This window comes from Trichoderma evansii (genome assembly GCF_050947405.1).
Source record: "Trichoderma evansii strain SZMC 28006 chromosome Unknown GGI43scaffold_26, whole genome shotgun sequence".
Classification (NCBI taxonomy): Eukaryota; Fungi; Ascomycota; class Sordariomycetes; order Hypocreales; family Hypocreaceae; genus Trichoderma; species Trichoderma evansii.
Window position 1 is genome coordinate 279,620 of NW_028145180.1, and position 17,500 is coordinate 297,119.

The window sequence follows — 17,500 nt, forward strand, 5'->3', positions numbered from 1 at the left end:
CTTATCACGTGATGAAAACTGGTCTGGTGGTCTAGTGGTATGATTCTCGCTTAGGGACAACCCTACAGCTTGTTTGCGAGAGGTCCCGGGTTCAATCCCCGGCCAGACCCTTCTTTTTCCTCCATCTTGACCTCGTGTCTTTTCTTTTTTCCATCGTCATCCAGTTGCAAATCTTGATGAGCTGATTACGGTCCTACCTGGCCATCAACTTCTTAGGTCTGGTGGTCTAGTGGTATGATTCTCGCTTAGGGAAAACCCTACAGCTTGCTTGCGAGAGGTCCCGGGTTCAATCCCCGGCCAGACCCTGTTCAGATGATCTCGAAGACATTCGGGGCTGTTTCCTTTTTCTTACACTTTTTTTACACTTCTTTTCGACAGCTTTCCTACACTGGATGCACTCCATCGTGTTTGGTCTGCAACATACTATGCATATGGTATCATATTTTTTGCCCCGGTTTATTATTCTGTATAGGCCAGCCCTTGTCAATTTCGTATACTTCCACTGTCTCATTGTAGCATATTTATAAACAGTCATTCTAACTTGCGCCTATTCTCCCTCATTATACTCACCACGTACATATGCTATATTAATACACATATAATGAATGATACACCCCCGTACAAACCCATCCAGTTTATACCTTTATTTCTTCCTTTTTGTAGTCTTCACGCTCTCAAAGTACGCATCCACAATATCTTTCGCCGTTTCTTCAACAGTCTTTCGAGATACCCATGATGCCTCAGAAGGCTCAAACCCAACCCATTCAACCATTAGCTTAGTGCGATTCCCGTTGTGCTTGCGAATGGCAAACACTTCATACATTTCTGGATCCACGGGGTTTAACGGCCGGCCTCCTTGTTCACGCCAGTACTGAAAGAGAGTGTCGGGGACATCTTCGTGCAAGATGGTTTCTGGTTCCCAGGTGGTCTCACCTGTATCCCACTTGACTTGGATCTCAATGGAATTATCGGCCCAACGGTACCCGATGAAACGTTTGAAACCGTATTCCTCTTCGCCATCGTCCTCTTCAGTCTCTGGCACTCCTATATCTTTTTGATTGAAAATTTCCGAGATCCTTCCAGAACGGGATGCATTGGCTCGGCTGCCAGATGGGCTTGCTGTGGCTTTAGCTGCAGCTCTTTTGCTGCTGCGGGTGGCACTCCCTGGGCTGGGTCGCACGCGAGGGGTAGATGATACTATTTCATCTTGTTCCAGCTGAAGTGATTCCCCTGTCTCCTCACCCGCAACGTTCATGCTGCTGCTATCCCTGTCCCGATTCTGCGGAGATGTCTCTTGATCATCGATGAGCTTTCTGGCAAACGACCTGCGCCTATTCGACCCTGGTGTCTTCTTTTTGAGACGCGGAGAGTCTGGCGCTCCAATACTGGAGTTTGCCCCCAAGGAATTTCGCGGTGAGCTTCTAGTGGCCCTGCTTGGGGTGAATACAGACGGTATAGCCGCCATTATGGACTGCATGGTGACCGCACCGCAGATTTGTCGCGGTCGTCTGCTGAGAGAATAGAGAATGGAATGGAAAAGCAAGAAGAGAAAATTGTTTATTGAAGTTGCATTTGAAGATACGCGTCTTTGTTGTTTACTTTAATTTAGTCAGCAGTTTTTCGCAACTGCCTCGACTCTCTCGGCATGACGTTATGCGAATCTCCCCAGCGAAGGGAGATCCATCACGTGACCCTATTGGAGCCCTGGGCTTGTTTATACATTCTTCGCAATAACTCTCAATTGAGTTCACAGGATTCAATAATTCCATCACTAATGCCCATGTTTGTAAAACATCGCCTGATCAATGAGGTACTGGGGCAGCAAAAAGGGCGGGCCTCCACAATTTGAGGTTGCACCCGAGGCCTGGATGGGAAACACCAGCAAGAGAAGTAGGATCGCCATTCACTGCTAAAGCATGGTATGTATAGACATATGTAATCGGAATAATCAAGATTAGTTGTGCTTTTTTTTTTTTTTTTTTTTTTTTTGGGTATTACGCAAACAGTTGCTCACGAGGAAACCTCAATCTATATATGTGCATGCGTTTCCTCTCGCTTCATGCTGTTCCTTTGACTGCCTTTTACAATTTTACCTTATCTCTTCGCTAAATTTTAACATACTTTAAGCTTTTTAGACATATACGATTTCTTACTCTGAATACTTCCAATATGGCTCCTGAGAGTGCGGTATCATCCAGACCAGTTCGTATCGCCAACTGCTCTGGTGCCCTCAGTATGATGAACACGATACATGTATCTACATACATAATTATCTTGTTTCACTACTAACAATCTTCACTCCACTGACAGCCGATCCGGGCATTTTGATGTACAATCAGGCCAAATATGGCCCTGTGAATGTCATCACGGGTGATTATCTCGCAGGTACGTTGGTCAGCAGGGCCTTGAAAGTACACGTTTACATGGATGTGTGAATGGACCCGTATATGAGGATGGCTGACTTCAATATTATCTTCGACCTGGTGTTATAGAGGCGACGATGGCTAGCAGCGCAATAGAGTGTGCACAGTCAAATGGGCCTGGCTGGATAAAATCCGCATTTGATGGAATCCAGATGTCCTTGGATCTGATAAACGAAAAGCGAATAAAAATAGTTGTCAATGGTGGCGCAATGAACCCTAAAGGACTGGCTGAAAAGCTCCATAAAATGGTAAAGTCCCTTATACCAAGCTCTCAAATGTTGTATTACATACCTGACTCACCAGATAAGATCAAACTCAAAGGTCTAAAGCTCCGCGTGGGTTACGTTGAGGGAGACAATTTGATACATAAAGTCCATCACCTAATTTCCAAATCTCTTGCGCATCTTGATGGAGCAAATCCAGATGTCCAATACGCCAAAGACACAGCTTCTTTCCTAGAATCACCGAAGGAGATGCCGATTGTTGCTGCAAATGCATACCTTGGCTACCGCGCGATTAAGAAAGGTTTGGATGAAGGTGCCGATATTCTCATATGTGGCCGGGTTTCCGATGCCTCACCAGTTATCGGAGCAGCTGCTTGGTGGTACAACTGGTCTGAATCAGATTTTGATCAACTGGCCGGATCACTAATCGCTGGTCATCTGATTGAATGCTCAACATATGTTACAGGCGGCAACTTTGCTGGTGCTTATAAATACCCCCCTAGCGATTTCTTGCGATTGGGCTCTGGCATTGCGGAAATTCTCCCTAACGGAGATTGTGTGGTTACTAAACACGACGCTCTAAACGGATTTGTCACTCCCGCCACAGTCAAATGTCAATTCTTATATGAGCTACAAGGAGACGTTTATCTAAACAGTGACGTAAAGGCGGACATTTCCAAAATAACCGTCACCAAAGAATCGAAGAATCGGGTTCTTGTATCTGGCGTTAAAGGCTACCCGCCTCCACCTACTACAAAACTTGCGGTCTTCTACAAGGGAGGCTATCAGTGCGAGCTTCCGATCAATGCCAGCGGGTATGCTACAGATCATAAATGGGATGTCCAAGAACTACAGATAAAGGATACCCTTAAAGAATGGGGAATACTAGATAAGTTTGACGTGCTGGAATTCCAGCGGATTGGAACTCCGATGAAAGATCCCGATTCACAGCTTGCTTCCACCACGTATATGCGCGTATTTGCGCAATCGAAAGATGTACACGTGTTGAGTAGATTGCACATGGCTTGGTTTTACCAATTCATGTCCCATTTTCCAGGTATTCACCCTTTTATACTTAATATGTTCAAAAACTTACCATAGGTTTTGCTAGGCATGCATTTTTCGATGGACATTCGCCAATTATCACCAAAACCGTTCTTTGCATACTACCCAGCTCTTGTATCTCAAAATGAGATTAAAGAGACTGTTACGATACTGGGTAAAGCCTCGGCTGAAGAGGCGCTTTGCTTTTCTATCCCCCCACCGAGTAAGACAGAGCCGCTGGCATCAAGACAAAAATATGAAACCACGGATCCCGTATCTCTAGAGAGCTTTGGCCCAACTGTCAATCGCCCCTTAGGTGATCTCGTCCTTGCGCGTTCAGGCGATAAAGGCGGTAATGTAAATATCGGCCTATTTGTGGACTCACCCGAGCAATGGGAATGGTTTCGCTCCTTCATGACCAAAGATAGGCTGCGATCATTGATGAGGAAGGATTGGAAAGACTGGTACTTCCTTGAGAGAGTCGAGTTTCCTAATATCTATGCCGTTCATTTTGTGGTGTATGGGTCTTTGGGCAGGGGCGTTACCAGCACTAGCTTGTTGGACAACTTGGGCAAAGGATTCGCAGAATTCATTCGGGCAGTCCACGTCGATATTCCACAGAAGCTTTTTGATGGGAGTGTTTAGCTGTCAAACTCGGACAGTTATAGATGTACACATCAAAAGCCAAAGTGTTTAGGAATTTTATTCTTGGTAGTAGCTTTGCACAATCCGAAAACGATCACTTCTATATAGTATCTATTATAAAACATACGTTACCCTCAAAGAATATAGTTAGTGCCTATGCGCATAGCAACAAAACAATGCGTTAAATGATCTAATTTCCTAGATAATAAGGTAGAGCGTAGAGCATAAGCGAGTCGTAAAATGGAACATAATTATTTTTGCTATCCATGTGTAGATCTGGCAAGATCCAAGAATAAGACCTCCTAAATACACTCAAAGAATTTTGTAGATAGCAATGCTAGTCTCTGTTGCTGAATTGAAGGGTAGTGCAAAAGTACGGCACTGTGTCTAGGATAGTGACAATCGGAAGCCGCTCTCAACTCCTAGAAGTACAGCGCTAAAATTAACCCTATAGCAATACAAGCTGCAAGCTAACTACGATAAATAATGAGAGTTCTCTCTTTGGATATGACTTCGAGTAGACAAGCTGAGCAGAAGTTTTGGTCCTCAATGTTACACATGCATTGCCAAATTAGAAACCAAGGACAGGGGTATAACTACATGTATGCAACCTGGTCCTAGCTTGGAGTATCCAAAATCCCATCTTTCTTCTAAAGATAGATTGACAGCTCCTCCCTGTTAATCTTATCTAACAACGATGCAGTGAAGAATCCCTTCCGTCCCACCCTAAAACAGGCAAAATGACCTAGCCAGGGCAGTGGGCCCGTAAGCTCCCCAACCCTGGCACACACGTGGCTGCAAATGGCCATCTTATTGATCGCCCAGCAGCCATGATCGGATCGCCGTCACTTGTCCATCCCGTAATATGCGGCTGGAGCTAATAAAAGATAAAATTACAGCTCACAACCTACTAGACTTTTTCTAGGCGGTTTCTATTAGAGTTATTAAGATCGCTATAGAAAATCGTGGGGTGAATGACGATGGGGGCGTGAAAAACTGTTTGGAGCTTGGGTGGAGCCTAATTTCTACAAAAAGTGTATGAGAATCGTAACCTCTGAAAGCTAGCAGCACGCAAAATGTCATTCTGCGCACTTCAAGATTGTTGAAACCTTGAAAAATGTAAAGAATTCGCTGTAGAAATTACCATCATGTTCGGATAAATTTTCTGCGCCACGAAGCCATCATCTAAAGCCATATCCCGACTTCAACATGCAAAACCTTCATTCTTTACAGGGATGCAGGCTACACCTATTAATCACTTAGAAGATAAAGATATTTCGTCAGAAATAATTAAATTGTAATAGTAGCCAATTTTGAACCCGTGGTATCTGATATTATTGTTACAGCTTATACCCCTCCTCCTCGGTCGTCCAAGCATAGAAACATAGTGAAAAGTTCATTGCGACCAAGCATAGCTTCATAAAAAACAAGACATTTCCCAAGTCCCATATCGTAAAAAGGTAGTTTCATAATATTTTTTTTTCTTTCGCGCTCCCACTAAATCATGTGGAGTTGCAGTCTATCTCCAGTAGATTCACGCAGCTCATACATGCCAACATGGCCCTCCAAATCACCAACATTCAAGAACTTTCCATCCGCAGAGAAACAGAGCTCTGAAACTCGAGAAAGGTCATCGAACTGTTCGAAGCCAGGGCGAGGAGTGTAGTCAATAGCCAAAGCTTCTGGATCTGGCCAGCTCCAAACCTCTTTGCCAGTCATAACATCCAAAATGACAATGCTGCCGCGAGCACCAATATCGGTTCCAGTTGCATGGCAATAGGCCACAAAGCGGCAGTCTGGAGACACACAAGAAATCGTGTTAGGAATGCCAAAGGTGCGTGTTGAGTTGGCTGCAAGATCCCACACCAGAACATAGCGGTATGGAACAGTTACTGGACTAAGATTGAAGCCAGTACCACCATTTGTGGCGGGCACTGCACGGAAAGAAGCAGGAATCCAGATGGATACGACGGCGCTTCCGTAGGTGACCAGGTCGGATGGAATAGCTGTATCTAATTCCTTGTGTTGCCAAGGCCTTGCGATTCGGTATGGCTTATTTTGGCCTTCGGTAGTATCCCACGCAACTAACAGCGTCTCCTTTTCAGGGGGTGGATGACCTTGACGTGGGGGGCGTGGTCCAGCAGCAATGACAAGCAGAGGGCTTGTCGTTGATAATGCAAGTTCTGGATACTGAGGCATAAATGGTAGTTCAACGTGATTTAGGTTGATGGTACGCGACTTGACAAAAGGCTTCTTCTCCGGCGTCGCCTTGTACAGATCAATGGTCCCCTTTTCACCACCATAGATAGCCAAAGAGCACAACGCTCCATCATATGACTCGATTTGTGCAGAGGTCCAACGATCAGCATCGTCAATTGACTGCAGGCACTTCTTCTTAGACCAGTTCCAGATCTCAATTAATCTGCCAAAGCGAGTGGCAATAGCAATGAGATTGGTGGGCTCTGCAAGAATAGCGTGGCTACGAATGAGATACTCGCGAGAGCGAGACTGCGCTGCCGTGTAAGAAGAAAACTTGATGATCTGTTGAACTGTTCCTCCAGCCGTAGACCAGACTTTGATGATGTTGTTTCCGTGCTTAGTCGCTATGGTGGATAGGCTAGAGGACATGTCCAGGTAATGGATAGGGCCGTTCTTCTTATCGTCTGACTGAAGGAGCTTCCAGAAGACAACTTCAGCTGGACGAGACGACTTCCGAGGTGGAGGGAGAGCTTCTGAGGGATCCGGAGGTTTGTAGAAATTAGTAGGGAACCTGTTGTTGCGGCGAGGTGTCGGCGAGAAGCTGACGGTGGTGGCATCTGGAGTTGAGGTGGTTTGCGAGGCCTGAGAGGAGCGATGGGTGCTGATAGATGATCTATCTGATGAATCTCGGGAGGGTACCCGGTGAGTGGCGGTTTTAGGAGTAGGGATTGCCGGCAACGGCTTTGATGGGGCAGGATAGAGGCTATATCCTGAGGCGTAGTAGTTGGATGATGCGTTGGATAGCTTGCGTTGTGAGTTGAGCGATTCTCGTCGACCAGTTAAGGGTCGATCCCTGGACGGCGGTCGACGGGGAAGAGATCCTCTTGAATCTCTCTGCAAAGGCATGTGGTATTGCTCGACTACATCGTCGCTCTCCTCAAGCCACTGAGCGACGGCCTCGCCCTTGGACGGGGGAGGCACAGGGAAGTCGCGAGTAGCGGCGTGATAGCGAGGTTCAGTATTCATGATGTCTGAGTTCCTTTGAATATCTCTGTTGGGGTCAAATGATGTGGCATTATGCCGAGACGATTGAGCTGAAGCACCAGTGTCAATACGACGCAGGGTGTCTCTGGATTATAAAGAAAAAGCACTGCATTAGCCTCATGGATCCCTGCGGTTGGAATAGGTAGCGTAGGCTACTGGCTTGGTCTGACCAGACCGGTCGAGCCCCGGATCAAGTCTCGAGACTAAAAAAGTAAAGGGGGTTGAGGCAGACTCACGCTATCCGATCCAGATCTGTAGCAAATGGAGGAGGCTCCATGTTGTTGGCTGGGCTGGGGTGATTTCGGCTGTGGACCTGATAAAGGGTAAACAGACCGAGGTGGTGTAGCAAAGAGAGAGTGTTGTCTTTTTTTCCCCGCGGGGTTCAACAAACGGGTGATGTAGGTAGATGAAGGTTTCGAGAAGTGACTGGACTATTTCATGGGGAAGAGGCGAAAAATAATAGTTTCTCGCTTGCAGACTCAGATTCCAGTAGGAGCTGAAGAAGAGCGGAGTGTATCTCGGCTGGAAAGCGACGGTGTTGACAACTCGACCAGGGTGGCTTCCAAGAGGATGGCTCCTAAGAGAGTGGCAGCAGGGACAGGCTCCTGAGGCAAAGGCTTTTCTGGTTCTGAAGGGTAAAGTGGTAGCAATAGCTGCTGTCGAGGAGATTGTCAAATGAAAATAAATGAAAAAGAAAGCTTCAATCGATGGTGTCTAAACCAGCTGTGGACTGGAACAGCCGATAGCTTGGGGAAAAAAACCGGACCGAGAGCGCATCCTCCGCTAAGAAGAGTTGGTAGCAGACTATAACCACGAAGTTTGTGGTGCTTGGATGGAAATGGAGAGGCTTGATGGAGACGCTACGGGACCCATGTCCAATATGTATGAAGATTGGTGGTGAGCTCCGTATGGGGAAGAGTTTTTGGCGATGCCTGCTCTCCAGACCCTCCAGTCGGGGCCCCAATTTCGCTGGGCCAGACGCCACACGCCACTGGTCAGACCAAGACCCAATTGGCCGGAGGGAAGGGCTGCGTAGTTTTTTGATAGGTGCAGAGGCAGGACTTCGGCGGGACCCCTGGCGCCAGTTCACCCGGCCTTCGCTCTTTGTGCATGTTCCTTTTTACCCGATGAGGGAACCAAGTCCTGGCCAGTGCCTATTTGTGAACACCCTGTAGCTGCAGAGAGTGACATAGTAGAATGGGTGTGTGTGTGACACACTGCGAGCACTGAGGCATGTACAGAGAGCTCAGCATGTAATTCATGCGTGCAGCTCTCCTGTTACAACGCACGATTACACAACCACGAACTGTTGTCGTTTCATGAACTCGACTAGTTTACTCAGACCATTCCGGGGCGACGGAAGCCTGCCGCGGAGAGCAGCCATGCATTGACGCCGGCATTCGATCGAGTATGGGATGAAATATCAAACATGTATCTTCGAAACAAGCAGCGAGGCCGAGCAGCGAGAAGTTCTCTCCGCACCAACGAGCCAGCAGGCGGCTTGTGGGGTGGTCTCTTCCGTGGGAGGGACCGGTCAAGCGTTGACGATTCAGCCGGCCAACCAGGATAGTCCAACAGCTGCTTTCCGGGGTCTCGCTCTCTCCAGCCGCTTGCCCTAGCTTACTTGTTGCCTGGGCCATTAACAGGATGAAATCACGCCGCCCGTATTATACAATGAGTGGCGATGCAAGGCTGTAGAAGGACCAGTAGCAGCTGCTCGTCATCCTGTCTGACAGCAACTGAGAAACGAGCCCCTGGTGAGTGAATAGGCCTAAGTGCGAGATGCGCTGCTACTGGCGCATCGCGGATGTGACGACCGCGGATCTGCCCTCCTTCGTACCGGCCTTGTCTTCCACACAACCTTTTCACCCATCCATCCTGTCACAGAAGGTTGGTGAAACGATAGCTCACTGGTGCCTTACAGTACATGTGTGTTTACAAGAGACAGAAGCGGAGAGGCAGAAGAGACGACAGCCGAGGCGAGCCATGGGTAAAGGGAATCCCTGCTTTTCTCAGTGTCTCTCTGCATTCGCCCAGTTTTCCCGCGCGTAACCGGTTGTCAGCCCTGTTGCGAGGAATCGCAGAATTTGATAACGTGACGCCAAATATCGCTAGCAAACCATCTCGAGTCAGGCCACCCAGTAAAGTACCTGCTCTAAACAGTCCGGGGGCGGACTATGAAGAGGCCAGGTACGGATACTCGTATAAAGCATATAAATGCACTGTGCAGATATACAAGGATTTGATGGATTGATCTTTACTCATCATTGCAGACCTGGTACAGTGCTGGGTAGTATTTGCATGTGCCCTGTCAATTGGATCTTCAGCTGGCTTTTTAGGTGCATGGTGGTACTTGAACTTGTAAATGATTTGGCTCAGACTACCTCTCGGCTACTTCCACCGACCAACGCGCCTCAGATTCTCGAATGCAAGGCATGAGAAAAATTTTCTTTAATTTCAGCATCCCCTTCATTTCACACCGGGCCGCACTATTACGTACCTACCGTGCTGTGGCTGTCGGGAGCAGAACGTGGCGTTTTGCTTATTAGCGGCAGCTTCACATGCAGGTGGGTATCACAGCGTGCGTGGGTGCCAGGACTAACAAGACACTAGAAGAAGCACTATCCTCCTCGTACTGCTGCTAGTGGTATTGCCTTCTAGTGCTCGTATGTGTTAGCATTTTGCAGAGACCGGGGCGCGTCCCAAAGCTCAGGTCATCTCCATCAGAATGGGGACTTCCCCGTCTGCACCTTTACGCATTCCCCGCCAGCCCGCACATTTAGCAGCTCCGGTATAAGAGAGCCAATAGTGCTTTGTGCTTGTGGTATAAGTGCCAGTACAAGCTGATGGTATTCGTAGAGTTGAGAGCAGATTCCGGCTTTCGGATTACGGAGTCGTACATACGTATGGTAGAGAGCAAGTTTGCTAGGCCATTGCGAGGCTAGCTCAGCAGTTCAGGGTTATCCCATGGTGTTGGATCGGTCAAAAGCTGACTGTCAGATGCAACAGATAGAGAGACCCTGCCTCGCAAGCTTCCCTGCTGCTCGCCACGCCGTGCATCAAGGCATCGCCACCATCACTATCGTGGTCTATATCTGGGGCTTATTCTCCCACTACCACAAGTACTCATAGTATTGCTATTGCATATTAGAACTACATTCGTATGTTTACTCTAAATTAGCTCTACGTCTGTGCACAGCATCTCGTACACATGGCAAGGAAATTGGACAATATATCGTGGGTGACAGGGCCCCGCAGCCACCGCCAACATTATGGTACCAAAGACGGCTGCGTAAGATTGTCTTGAAATTCGTTTCTCATCGAATTCGCCAATGACAGCCTTGTGCCTCCCCCCTTTGGCCGAGGCCAAGTTCCTCTTCATCAAACGGCTGCTCAACTCACCTAACAGAGGGTGCCCCGTCAGCCCACTTCGGAATCCTACAGCAGGTTGGCCGCTTGGGATTCGACGCTCAAAGAAAAATTGGAAGACAAGTATCCGCCCCAGAGTGCGGGCCAGTTCTAGTTCTGGCTGCATCCCGCTTCATCAACTCCAAGGCGCTACTCGGCGGTGTCCACTCACACAACCTGCAGCCAGGAGATGACATGAACTGCGGAGAAACAGCACAACGTACGCCGTATTATTTGTCTGCATCTCCCTTCACTGGCCACGCAACATGACGGTATCATTCAAATCCTAGAGAAATACGACGTCAACAAACGGGCTGTACTTGCACCAATAGCATCACGGCGAGGACATCGAAATCATAATCCTGCAATTCATATCGCTGCCTACCAGCATCTAAAATCTAACGCGGAGGGCTCCGTATAAAATATATTAACCCCACTCATTCTTCTCCTCATCTTCTCCAACCCGTCCCTCAAGCCCTCGTCCAGACTGGAGGCTGAGACTACGCGGACCTGTATGAGTGAAATTCAATATAAACGCATAGTTGGCGCTAAGATGCTTGAGGCTGTTGTGAGGCGAGGCCACCATCTTCAGAGCAAAACGCTCTACAGCAAAGCTTGTCAACCTTGTTGCCATGGCCAGTCTCAAGCTTTTCCTTTCATCTGTCGTGTGGAATCGCATGAGGAGCCTGCTGCCGCCACTGTCACCCTAGAGTAGCAGGCCTGCCTCAATGCGCGCATTCTTGTGTTTGTCCTTGCTCGGCCAACAACTCTCTCTCATTCCAAATAGCCCCTGCTTGAGTAGTATTAATCAGCAGGGTTCAGATATTTAGAGCAAAGGCGAATCGATGTCCATGCTATCCACGAGGGATACCACGTTTCATTGTTCCATTCCGGCCTTCTAGATTGTCGTAGGACGGTCCTACCAACCGCAGAGACGGAATACCAGTACTACTACGGCGTAGTAGCAGCAGGAGAGAGCAGCGTTTTGCACACTGAGGCCTGTATCGTCAGCACCATCAGGCGCGGCGCCGCCACGGGCTCTCGACTCGGGCCGCGCTACGAAGCACTAAATTAAGCAGAAGCTGGGATTCCGAGGAAGCAGAAGGGTCTAGCTGGACTGGATATTATAGGGGGATGAGCTCTGTAATGAAGAGACTTTCTCATCTGTCAGCTTATGGCTCGGCGCATCGGTCACTTCATGTGATATGAGGCCGAATTCTTGTAGTGGTTGCTGACGGGACGGACCGATCGGGAAATTGTTGCTGAGTGAAAATCATCGCCATTGGCTTGATTTCAGAAGATTCTGTCAAAAAGAAGTTTCAGAAAGAATGATATTATTTTGACTAAAGTGATGAAAAGAGACAGTGGATTGAACTCAATTAAGGTTGCCAAATGAGCTTATCAATTTGGAATTTCAGATAACAGCCGCTATCTGGACTACATGCTATGTCCACTAATCCAAGCAAGGCCCCTCTGACATATGCATGTATGTGGAGAGCCATCGAATAGTACCGGTATATGCCACCACAATTGTTATCATCGCGACTTTCCTATCAATCTGTTGCATCAAGACTTGAGATTCTAGAGCGGCTGAGCTGCAGATCACTTACTAATAGCGCTGCTATCAAGTAGATAGATGCATCGTTAGTATGTATTTTATCACGTGTGATCCAAACGCCTTAAGACACTTCCCCTCATTCCATTGATTGGGGTAGCATTATCCGACCCGACGCACAGTGAAGATGTCTTATCATGACGAAACAGAATGCAAAGCGCCTTTAGTCGGCATTCATCGGCTGCTATTCGAAACTAATAAAGCTACGTCTGCTTGCAGCTTCGTCGTGATGTCTTCAACCAGAATTCAGAATTTGTCAATATCGGACTGACAGTAGCAATCATGGGTAGCGAAGCAGACTACAAGATCTTTCAGCTGGGAGACTTTAAGCTCGTTTCAGGCGAGACTATTCCAAATGCCTTCATCGCCTACAAGACTTTTGGTCATTCATCGTCCCCCGCCGTCATTTACCCCTCTTGGTTCAGTGGCTTAATCTCTGACAACGAATGGCTTATTGGTGAAGACAAAGCCCTCGATCCCTGTCGATATTTTATTATCATCCCAGCCATTTTTGGGAATGGACAGTCCAGTAGTCCATCCAATATTCCTCGAGAATCCCCACTCAAACCGTTCCCTAATATCACTGTGAAGGATAATGTCACGGCACATTATCGACTTGTAACCGAGGGCCTGGGCGTCAAGCACGCACGGATGGTTCTAGGCTGGAGCATGGGCGCTGGACAAACGTACCAGTGGCTGACACAATACCCCGACTTTATGGATCTAGGCGTACCCTTCTGCGGAAGTGCTCGCACTTCGCTGCACAACCAAGTCTTTCTCGAAGGCGTCAAAAGCGCACTACTTGCTGCTAAAGGGTCCTCATCGGCTGGTAGCGCAGCTGGCGAGTTAGCTAAGACGTACCGGGCGTGGACTGAAGAAGAGAAAGTCTCCGGTTTGAAAGCGTTTGGTCGAGTATATGCAGGGTGGGGATTTAGTCAAGCCTTCTATCGTTCTGCCCTATATGAGAAAGAGCTGGGATACAAGAATCTTGAGGACTTTATGATAAACTTTTGGGAGTCATGGGCTCTTTCCAAAGGTTTGTTTGGCTGCTCGTTGAAAACCTGATATTTGCTAACTACAATGTAGATCCTGAGAACTTGCTCGCCATGCTTCATACATGGCAGGCTGCTGATTGCTCAGACCAAAAGCCGTATAATAAAAACTTTGAGCTGGCCATGAGAAGCATTAAAGCTAAAACACTAGTTTTGCCAGGCAAGACAGACCTATACTTTCCCCCTGAAGATTCGGAATACGAGGTACAACATATGACAAAGGGCGTTGGAAAATGTATTCCATTCCCATCCATTTGGGGTCACTGGTACGTTCTGAAAATCGAATAGCTCGGTTTAAGGTATACAAGAGACACTAACTAAGAGTTCCTTCTAGGGCGGGCGGTCCGGGTGTGAGCAAGCAGGACCTGAAGTGGCTAGATGACCACCTGAAGGCTTTCTTGGAAGACGAAAAGTGGCAACTGGATATCAGTAATTTATCGTAGTATAACACTATGACACCTCTAGTGAAAATAAACTCTGTTGGTAAATGCCAATACACCCCTGAAGAGGAGTGTGACACGCCTCTGGCCTCATGCTGGCAGAAACGCTCCGATAATACCCAAAGCAGCAATTTTGATCTATCGATCTATTGATTGCCATTATGGGCAATGGCCAATCCAAAAATGTTCCGGTAAAATGAAGAGTCTCTTCAGCCGGACTAGACCTGCACTACTCTCCATGTCTTTTCAACGACAGCTATTACTTTACGAAGAGCGACGGTAGTGCGGATCATGCAGCTTTCGTCCAAAGGTCGACTCTTCCATTACAGAAGCTTGGTTCCATCAGGTGAAACTAGCCAACCAAGCTTCTTAGATCAGCCACATTTCCGTTCCCCGGAATAGCAGTGCCCGCACCCCCCCATACACTCAACAGGCAGCAGTATAAAAATTTTGAGCTTACACTGGGTCGCTCGCACTTAACAAGCGGGCGGTCATCGGTAACCTAGGACACGGTTCCGGCAGACCGGTCAATTTCATCCGCCAAAGTGGTATGGAGGTGCTAGGTAAGCTGCTAATTTAGCTATTCTTTAAGCTCCCCACAACTGACTAGAGAACCTCCGGGAGCGTTCCCGTTGGATCACCGTTTGGGACAGCCACGTTTTCTCCATGGAGATCACCCCTGACTCTTCGGGTTGAATAGGGATGTACAGTGAGTTGGCCATCTTAAAAACACTAAAAAGTAGCCAAAAGCAGATGGGTGTGTTTTGTGTGGTAGCCGACAGACGCTTAACTAGTAGAAGCTGCAAACTGATTCATACACACGCGAGTCAGACGCCCGGCTTTCGCGCAAAGGGAGCCGTGCCATACGAGTATTCGTGAGTGAGATTGTGGGCCTAGAGAAGGTTTCTTTGGAGCAGCTGAACCAATCTCAGCTTTGCCTCAGCGGCCCGTCGATCAATGGAGGCAATGAAGAGAAGAGTAAGGCTGCCTATTAAGCATGGAAATATGTGGATGTAGACTTCGTGATTTTTTAGATTTTAGAGATGGCTAGTAGCCGACTGAACCGAAAAGAAGCAGACTTCGATTTTTGTGTTGTAATAATTACCGAGGGAAAGAGTCATGACGATTCATAGAGCTGATGAAGAGGATAGGGGTATGAGTGATTTCGGTAGGCACATGGGTTCTAGAGGTTCAGCTCATATTACAAGTGTCCCATAATATTACGTTGCTTCTGATACTATACGAGGCAGGCTTCGGCATGCAAGTCGCGATGGTAGCCGAGCCCTCGTCAGTATGGAATTTTTCTTCCACGGCTTCTGGAATATTGGAGATCTCTTCTGCATTAGTTCATCTGCGTCTAATATTTCCGAGTCTTGCAAAATTCTCCGACATCTACCATGTTCCGTCAGCATGGTATTTCGGCCTTCGTTCCCCACTCGTGTTTAATGATCTGGATGCCGCTGATCGGCAAAACTCTGACAGTAAATTTCTGGCATTACAAGGTACCTACCACTGGATTCTTCCGTTCGTAAACCAAGAAACAAGATCGATCGACAGATCTTCATCGTCTCTATCTCACAAGATCTTTTCGTGGCATATTTATAGCTACTAGCCAGTAACTCATAATGGAGAATCAGTTTTACCGCCATCCCCTGTATGACCTTTCTCTTCTAGAGCTGGAAGGCGGATACAGGTGGGTGACCTATCGGTCTACAAAGAACGATTACAACACACCTGAATACTAGAATGCCTTGAAAACGTCAACCATCGATCAATTATCATTAAGAAGTATAAACAGTCTAGCTAAACTTAAACACTTTACTCCAAAGTTATCAATGGCCATTAGCACGGTAAACCAACTGTCTACATATAGCAACAGAAGTAGTAACATAGTGACAACGTGCGCTATTCCGTTGATTGAGACTTAAAATCGCGGTACATCTTGTAGCTTTATACTCGTACTGTTTCTAGTCGAATTTTAGACGCACTAATTGTTACTAGACTGTAGAGTCTACACAATTTGGTTCTTTGTACCGTCATCGCTCTCTTCCCAGATGGTTCCATTGTCAGACTGGTAGTAGACTCTGACGATTTGCTCATCGTACCAGTTTACAGCAACCATGTGTGTACCAACCGGCATATGGCTACCAGACTCTGTTTTCTCCCACGAACCAGACCATTTATAACCTCTCAGCAGCCCATAGCTATCTTGCGCATACACTCGAAGCTGCACTCCAGAGCTATTCCACCCAGTGGCAGCTATAGCAGTGTTCTTCAATGCGATACCAGGGTTGAAGCCGCCTAAAACATCACTGTTAATATGTGACCACGAAAGTGATACACTGATTCCACTTACCCTTGCTCCAGCCGCTGTCATAGCAATGCTCATGAATGGTAAGATCTGCAGCTTGGTAATAAACTCGTAGATGGGGGCTACCATTTTGTATCCACGACACAGCGGCCAGATTGGATCCTTGATCAGCGACTGGAAGAGTCGCACCTCTTGTCCAAGGATTACCAACGCAGTATTCTTGGACAGCGTTGGAAGATTCTTCTGTTCAGAATGTTAAAAAAGAAGCTGTTCTTCAGGTCGTATCAAATGAGCGTTTTATGCATTCTTACCTTGGCAGTACACTCGTATATTCGATCCATCCCAGTTGACAGCAGCGACAGAAGAGTTTGGAGCAGTTCGAACCTTTAGATTTGTAAGATAGCCTGGAACCCAGCGCCCTCCATTACTGTAGCACCACTCTTCAAGCGAATCATCCTCAGATATACTATAGATTCGGACCTGCAGCTGAGTGTCAATAATTTAGCCAGCGAAGAGCGCAAAGAGTCAGCTCACTTGGTTTCCCCCGTCCCAGCTGACAGCCGAAAGAGGGGTGAGTCGTTTGGCATAAAAGATGGCCTTGCCAGAAACAGTCCACTTTCCATCATGATAGACACCTTCACGGATGCCATTCTGCGTATCTTGGAAGTAAATTCGGAATGATCTAGCAGATGCAGCTACAGCAGCAACGGCACTCCTAGCGTTGATAGTATATTCCGTAGCCATGGCTGTTTGAAGGAGTACTATCTTCTGCAAGATTTAAGTTAAATATTTTCGAGACTGACGATTGTAGATGATTGTTTTGAGTGCAGAAAAGGATAAAGAGGAATAGATGGAGAAGGCGCCATAGAAAGCCCTTTATATCTGCTCACGCTCCGATATCTTTCAGCACCCTCGATTTTAAAGAAGCACTGCCTCACGAGTTTCCGAGGCCGGAGTCACGCGATTGGTCTTAAGTTATAGGATTCAAGACTCTTCATTCTTCATCGGAAGTTTATGGGATACCAAACGAAAATGAGTTGCGGGGTATGCGTTTTAGGTATATACATGTACAACAGACGTGGTAACACTTCGGAA

General features: G+C 47.3%; 5 protein-coding genes and 2 non-coding genes across 7 annotated transcripts; 4 read left to right on the forward strand and 3 right to left on the reverse strand.

Annotated features, from left to right (window-relative positions):
* The first annotated feature begins 20 nt into the window (after positions 1-20).
* Positions 21-110, forward strand: GGI43DRAFT_t196. The gene has a single exon. It is a non-coding gene; the product is annotated as a tRNA-Pro (tRNA).
* Positions 111-215: 105 nt separating this feature from the next.
* GGI43DRAFT_t197 lies at positions 216-305 on the forward strand. The gene has a single exon. It is a non-coding gene; the product is annotated as a tRNA-Pro (tRNA).
* A 338-nt stretch (positions 306-643) lies between these two features.
* GGI43DRAFT_387655 (chromo domain-containing protein) lies at positions 644-1,465 on the reverse strand (the record flags this gene model as incomplete). The annotated part of the gene is made up of 1 exon (XM_083203962.1): positions 644-1,465. The coding sequence occupies one exon, from the start codon at positions 1,463-1,465 to the stop codon at positions 644-646; it is 822 nt and encodes a 273-aa protein (XP_083056532.1).
* A 919-nt stretch (positions 1,466-2,384) lies between these two features.
* Positions 2,385-4,482, forward strand: GGI43DRAFT_220377 (acyclic terpene utilization AtuA family protein). Its single transcript, XM_083200342.1, has 3 exons — positions 2,385-2,671; positions 2,732-3,704; positions 3,759-4,482. Exons 1-3 carry the CDS (start codon positions 2,501-2,503, stop codon positions 4,334-4,336), a joined length of 1,722 nt encoding a protein of 573 aa, XP_083056533.1. The 5' UTR covers positions 2,385-2,500; the 3' UTR covers positions 4,337-4,482.
* Positions 4,483-5,735: 1,253 nt separating this feature from the next.
* On the reverse strand, positions 5,736-8,143 carry GGI43DRAFT_220444 (uncharacterized protein). Its single transcript, XM_083200343.1, has 2 exons — positions 7,816-8,143; positions 5,736-7,664 (listed from the first exon to the last, which is right to left on the reverse strand). The coding sequence occupies exons 1-2, from the start codon at positions 7,854-7,856 to the stop codon at positions 5,834-5,836; spliced, it is 1,872 nt and encodes a 623-aa protein (XP_083056534.1). The 5' UTR covers positions 7,857-8,143; the 3' UTR covers positions 5,736-5,833.
* Positions 8,144-12,314: 4,171 nt separating this feature from the next.
* Positions 12,315-14,649, forward strand: GGI43DRAFT_220503 (Alpha/Beta hydrolase protein). Its single transcript, XM_083200344.1, has 3 exons — positions 12,315-13,638; positions 13,689-13,920; positions 13,989-14,649. The coding sequence occupies exons 1-3, from the start codon at positions 12,885-12,887 to the stop codon at positions 14,095-14,097; spliced, it is 1,095 nt and encodes a 364-aa protein (XP_083056535.1). The 5' UTR covers positions 12,315-12,884; the 3' UTR covers positions 14,098-14,649.
* Positions 14,650-15,709: 1,060 nt separating this feature from the next.
* Positions 15,710-17,394, reverse strand: GGI43DRAFT_415941 (fucose-specific lectin). Its single transcript, XM_083207208.1, has 4 exons — positions 16,940-17,394; positions 16,717-16,885; positions 16,451-16,648; positions 15,710-16,395 (listed from the first exon to the last, which is right to left on the reverse strand). The coding sequence occupies exons 1-4, from the start codon at positions 17,147-17,149 to the stop codon at positions 16,106-16,108; spliced, it is 867 nt and encodes a 288-aa protein (XP_083056536.1). The 5' UTR covers positions 17,150-17,394; the 3' UTR covers positions 15,710-16,105.
* Positions 17,395-17,500: the final 106 nt, after the last annotated feature.

Bases quoted from the DNA above. Each gene is read 5' to 3' on its own strand.
- GGI43DRAFT_415941 (XM_083207208.1), bottom strand. From the start codon at position 17,149: ATGGCTACGGAATATACTATCAACGCTAGGAGTGCCGTTGCTGCTGTA. The intron at 16,886-16,939 runs GTGAGCTGACTC...ACTCAGCTGCAG, and splicing joins GCTGGGACGGGGGAAACCAA to GTCCGAATCTATAGTATATC. The intron at 16,396-16,450 runs GTAAGTGGAATC...GTGATGTTTTAG, and splicing joins TGACAGCGGCTGGAGCAAGG to GCGGCTTCAACCCTGGTATC.
- GGI43DRAFT_220444 (XM_083200343.1), bottom strand. From the start codon at position 7,856: ATGGAGCCTCCTCCATTTGCTACAGATCTGGATCGGATAGC. The intron at 7,665-7,815 runs GTGAGTCTGCCT...TTTATAATCCAG, and splicing joins ACAGATCTGGATCGGATAGC to AGACACCCTGCGTCGTATTG.
- GGI43DRAFT_220503 (XM_083200344.1), top strand. From the start codon at position 12,885: ATGGGTAGCGAAGCAGACTACAAGATCTTTCAGCTGGGAGACTTTAAG. The intron at 13,639-13,688 runs GTTTGTTTGGCT...ACTACAATGTAG, and splicing joins GTCATGGGCTCTTTCCAAAG to ATCCTGAGAACTTGCTCGCC. The intron at 13,921-13,988 runs GTACGTTCTGAA...AGTTCCTTCTAG, and splicing joins CCATCCATTTGGGGTCACTG to GGCGGGCGGTCCGGGTGTGA.
- GGI43DRAFT_220377 (XM_083200342.1), top strand. From the start codon at position 2,501: ATGGCTAGCAGCGCAATAGAGTGTGCACAGTCAAATGGGCCTGGCTGG. The intron at 2,672-2,731 runs GTAAAGTCCCTT...TCACCAGATAAG, and splicing joins CTGAAAAGCTCCATAAAATG to ATCAAACTCAAAGGTCTAAA. The intron at 3,705-3,758 runs GTATTCACCCTT...AGGTTTTGCTAG, and splicing joins ATTCATGTCCCATTTTCCAG to GCATGCATTTTTCGATGGAC.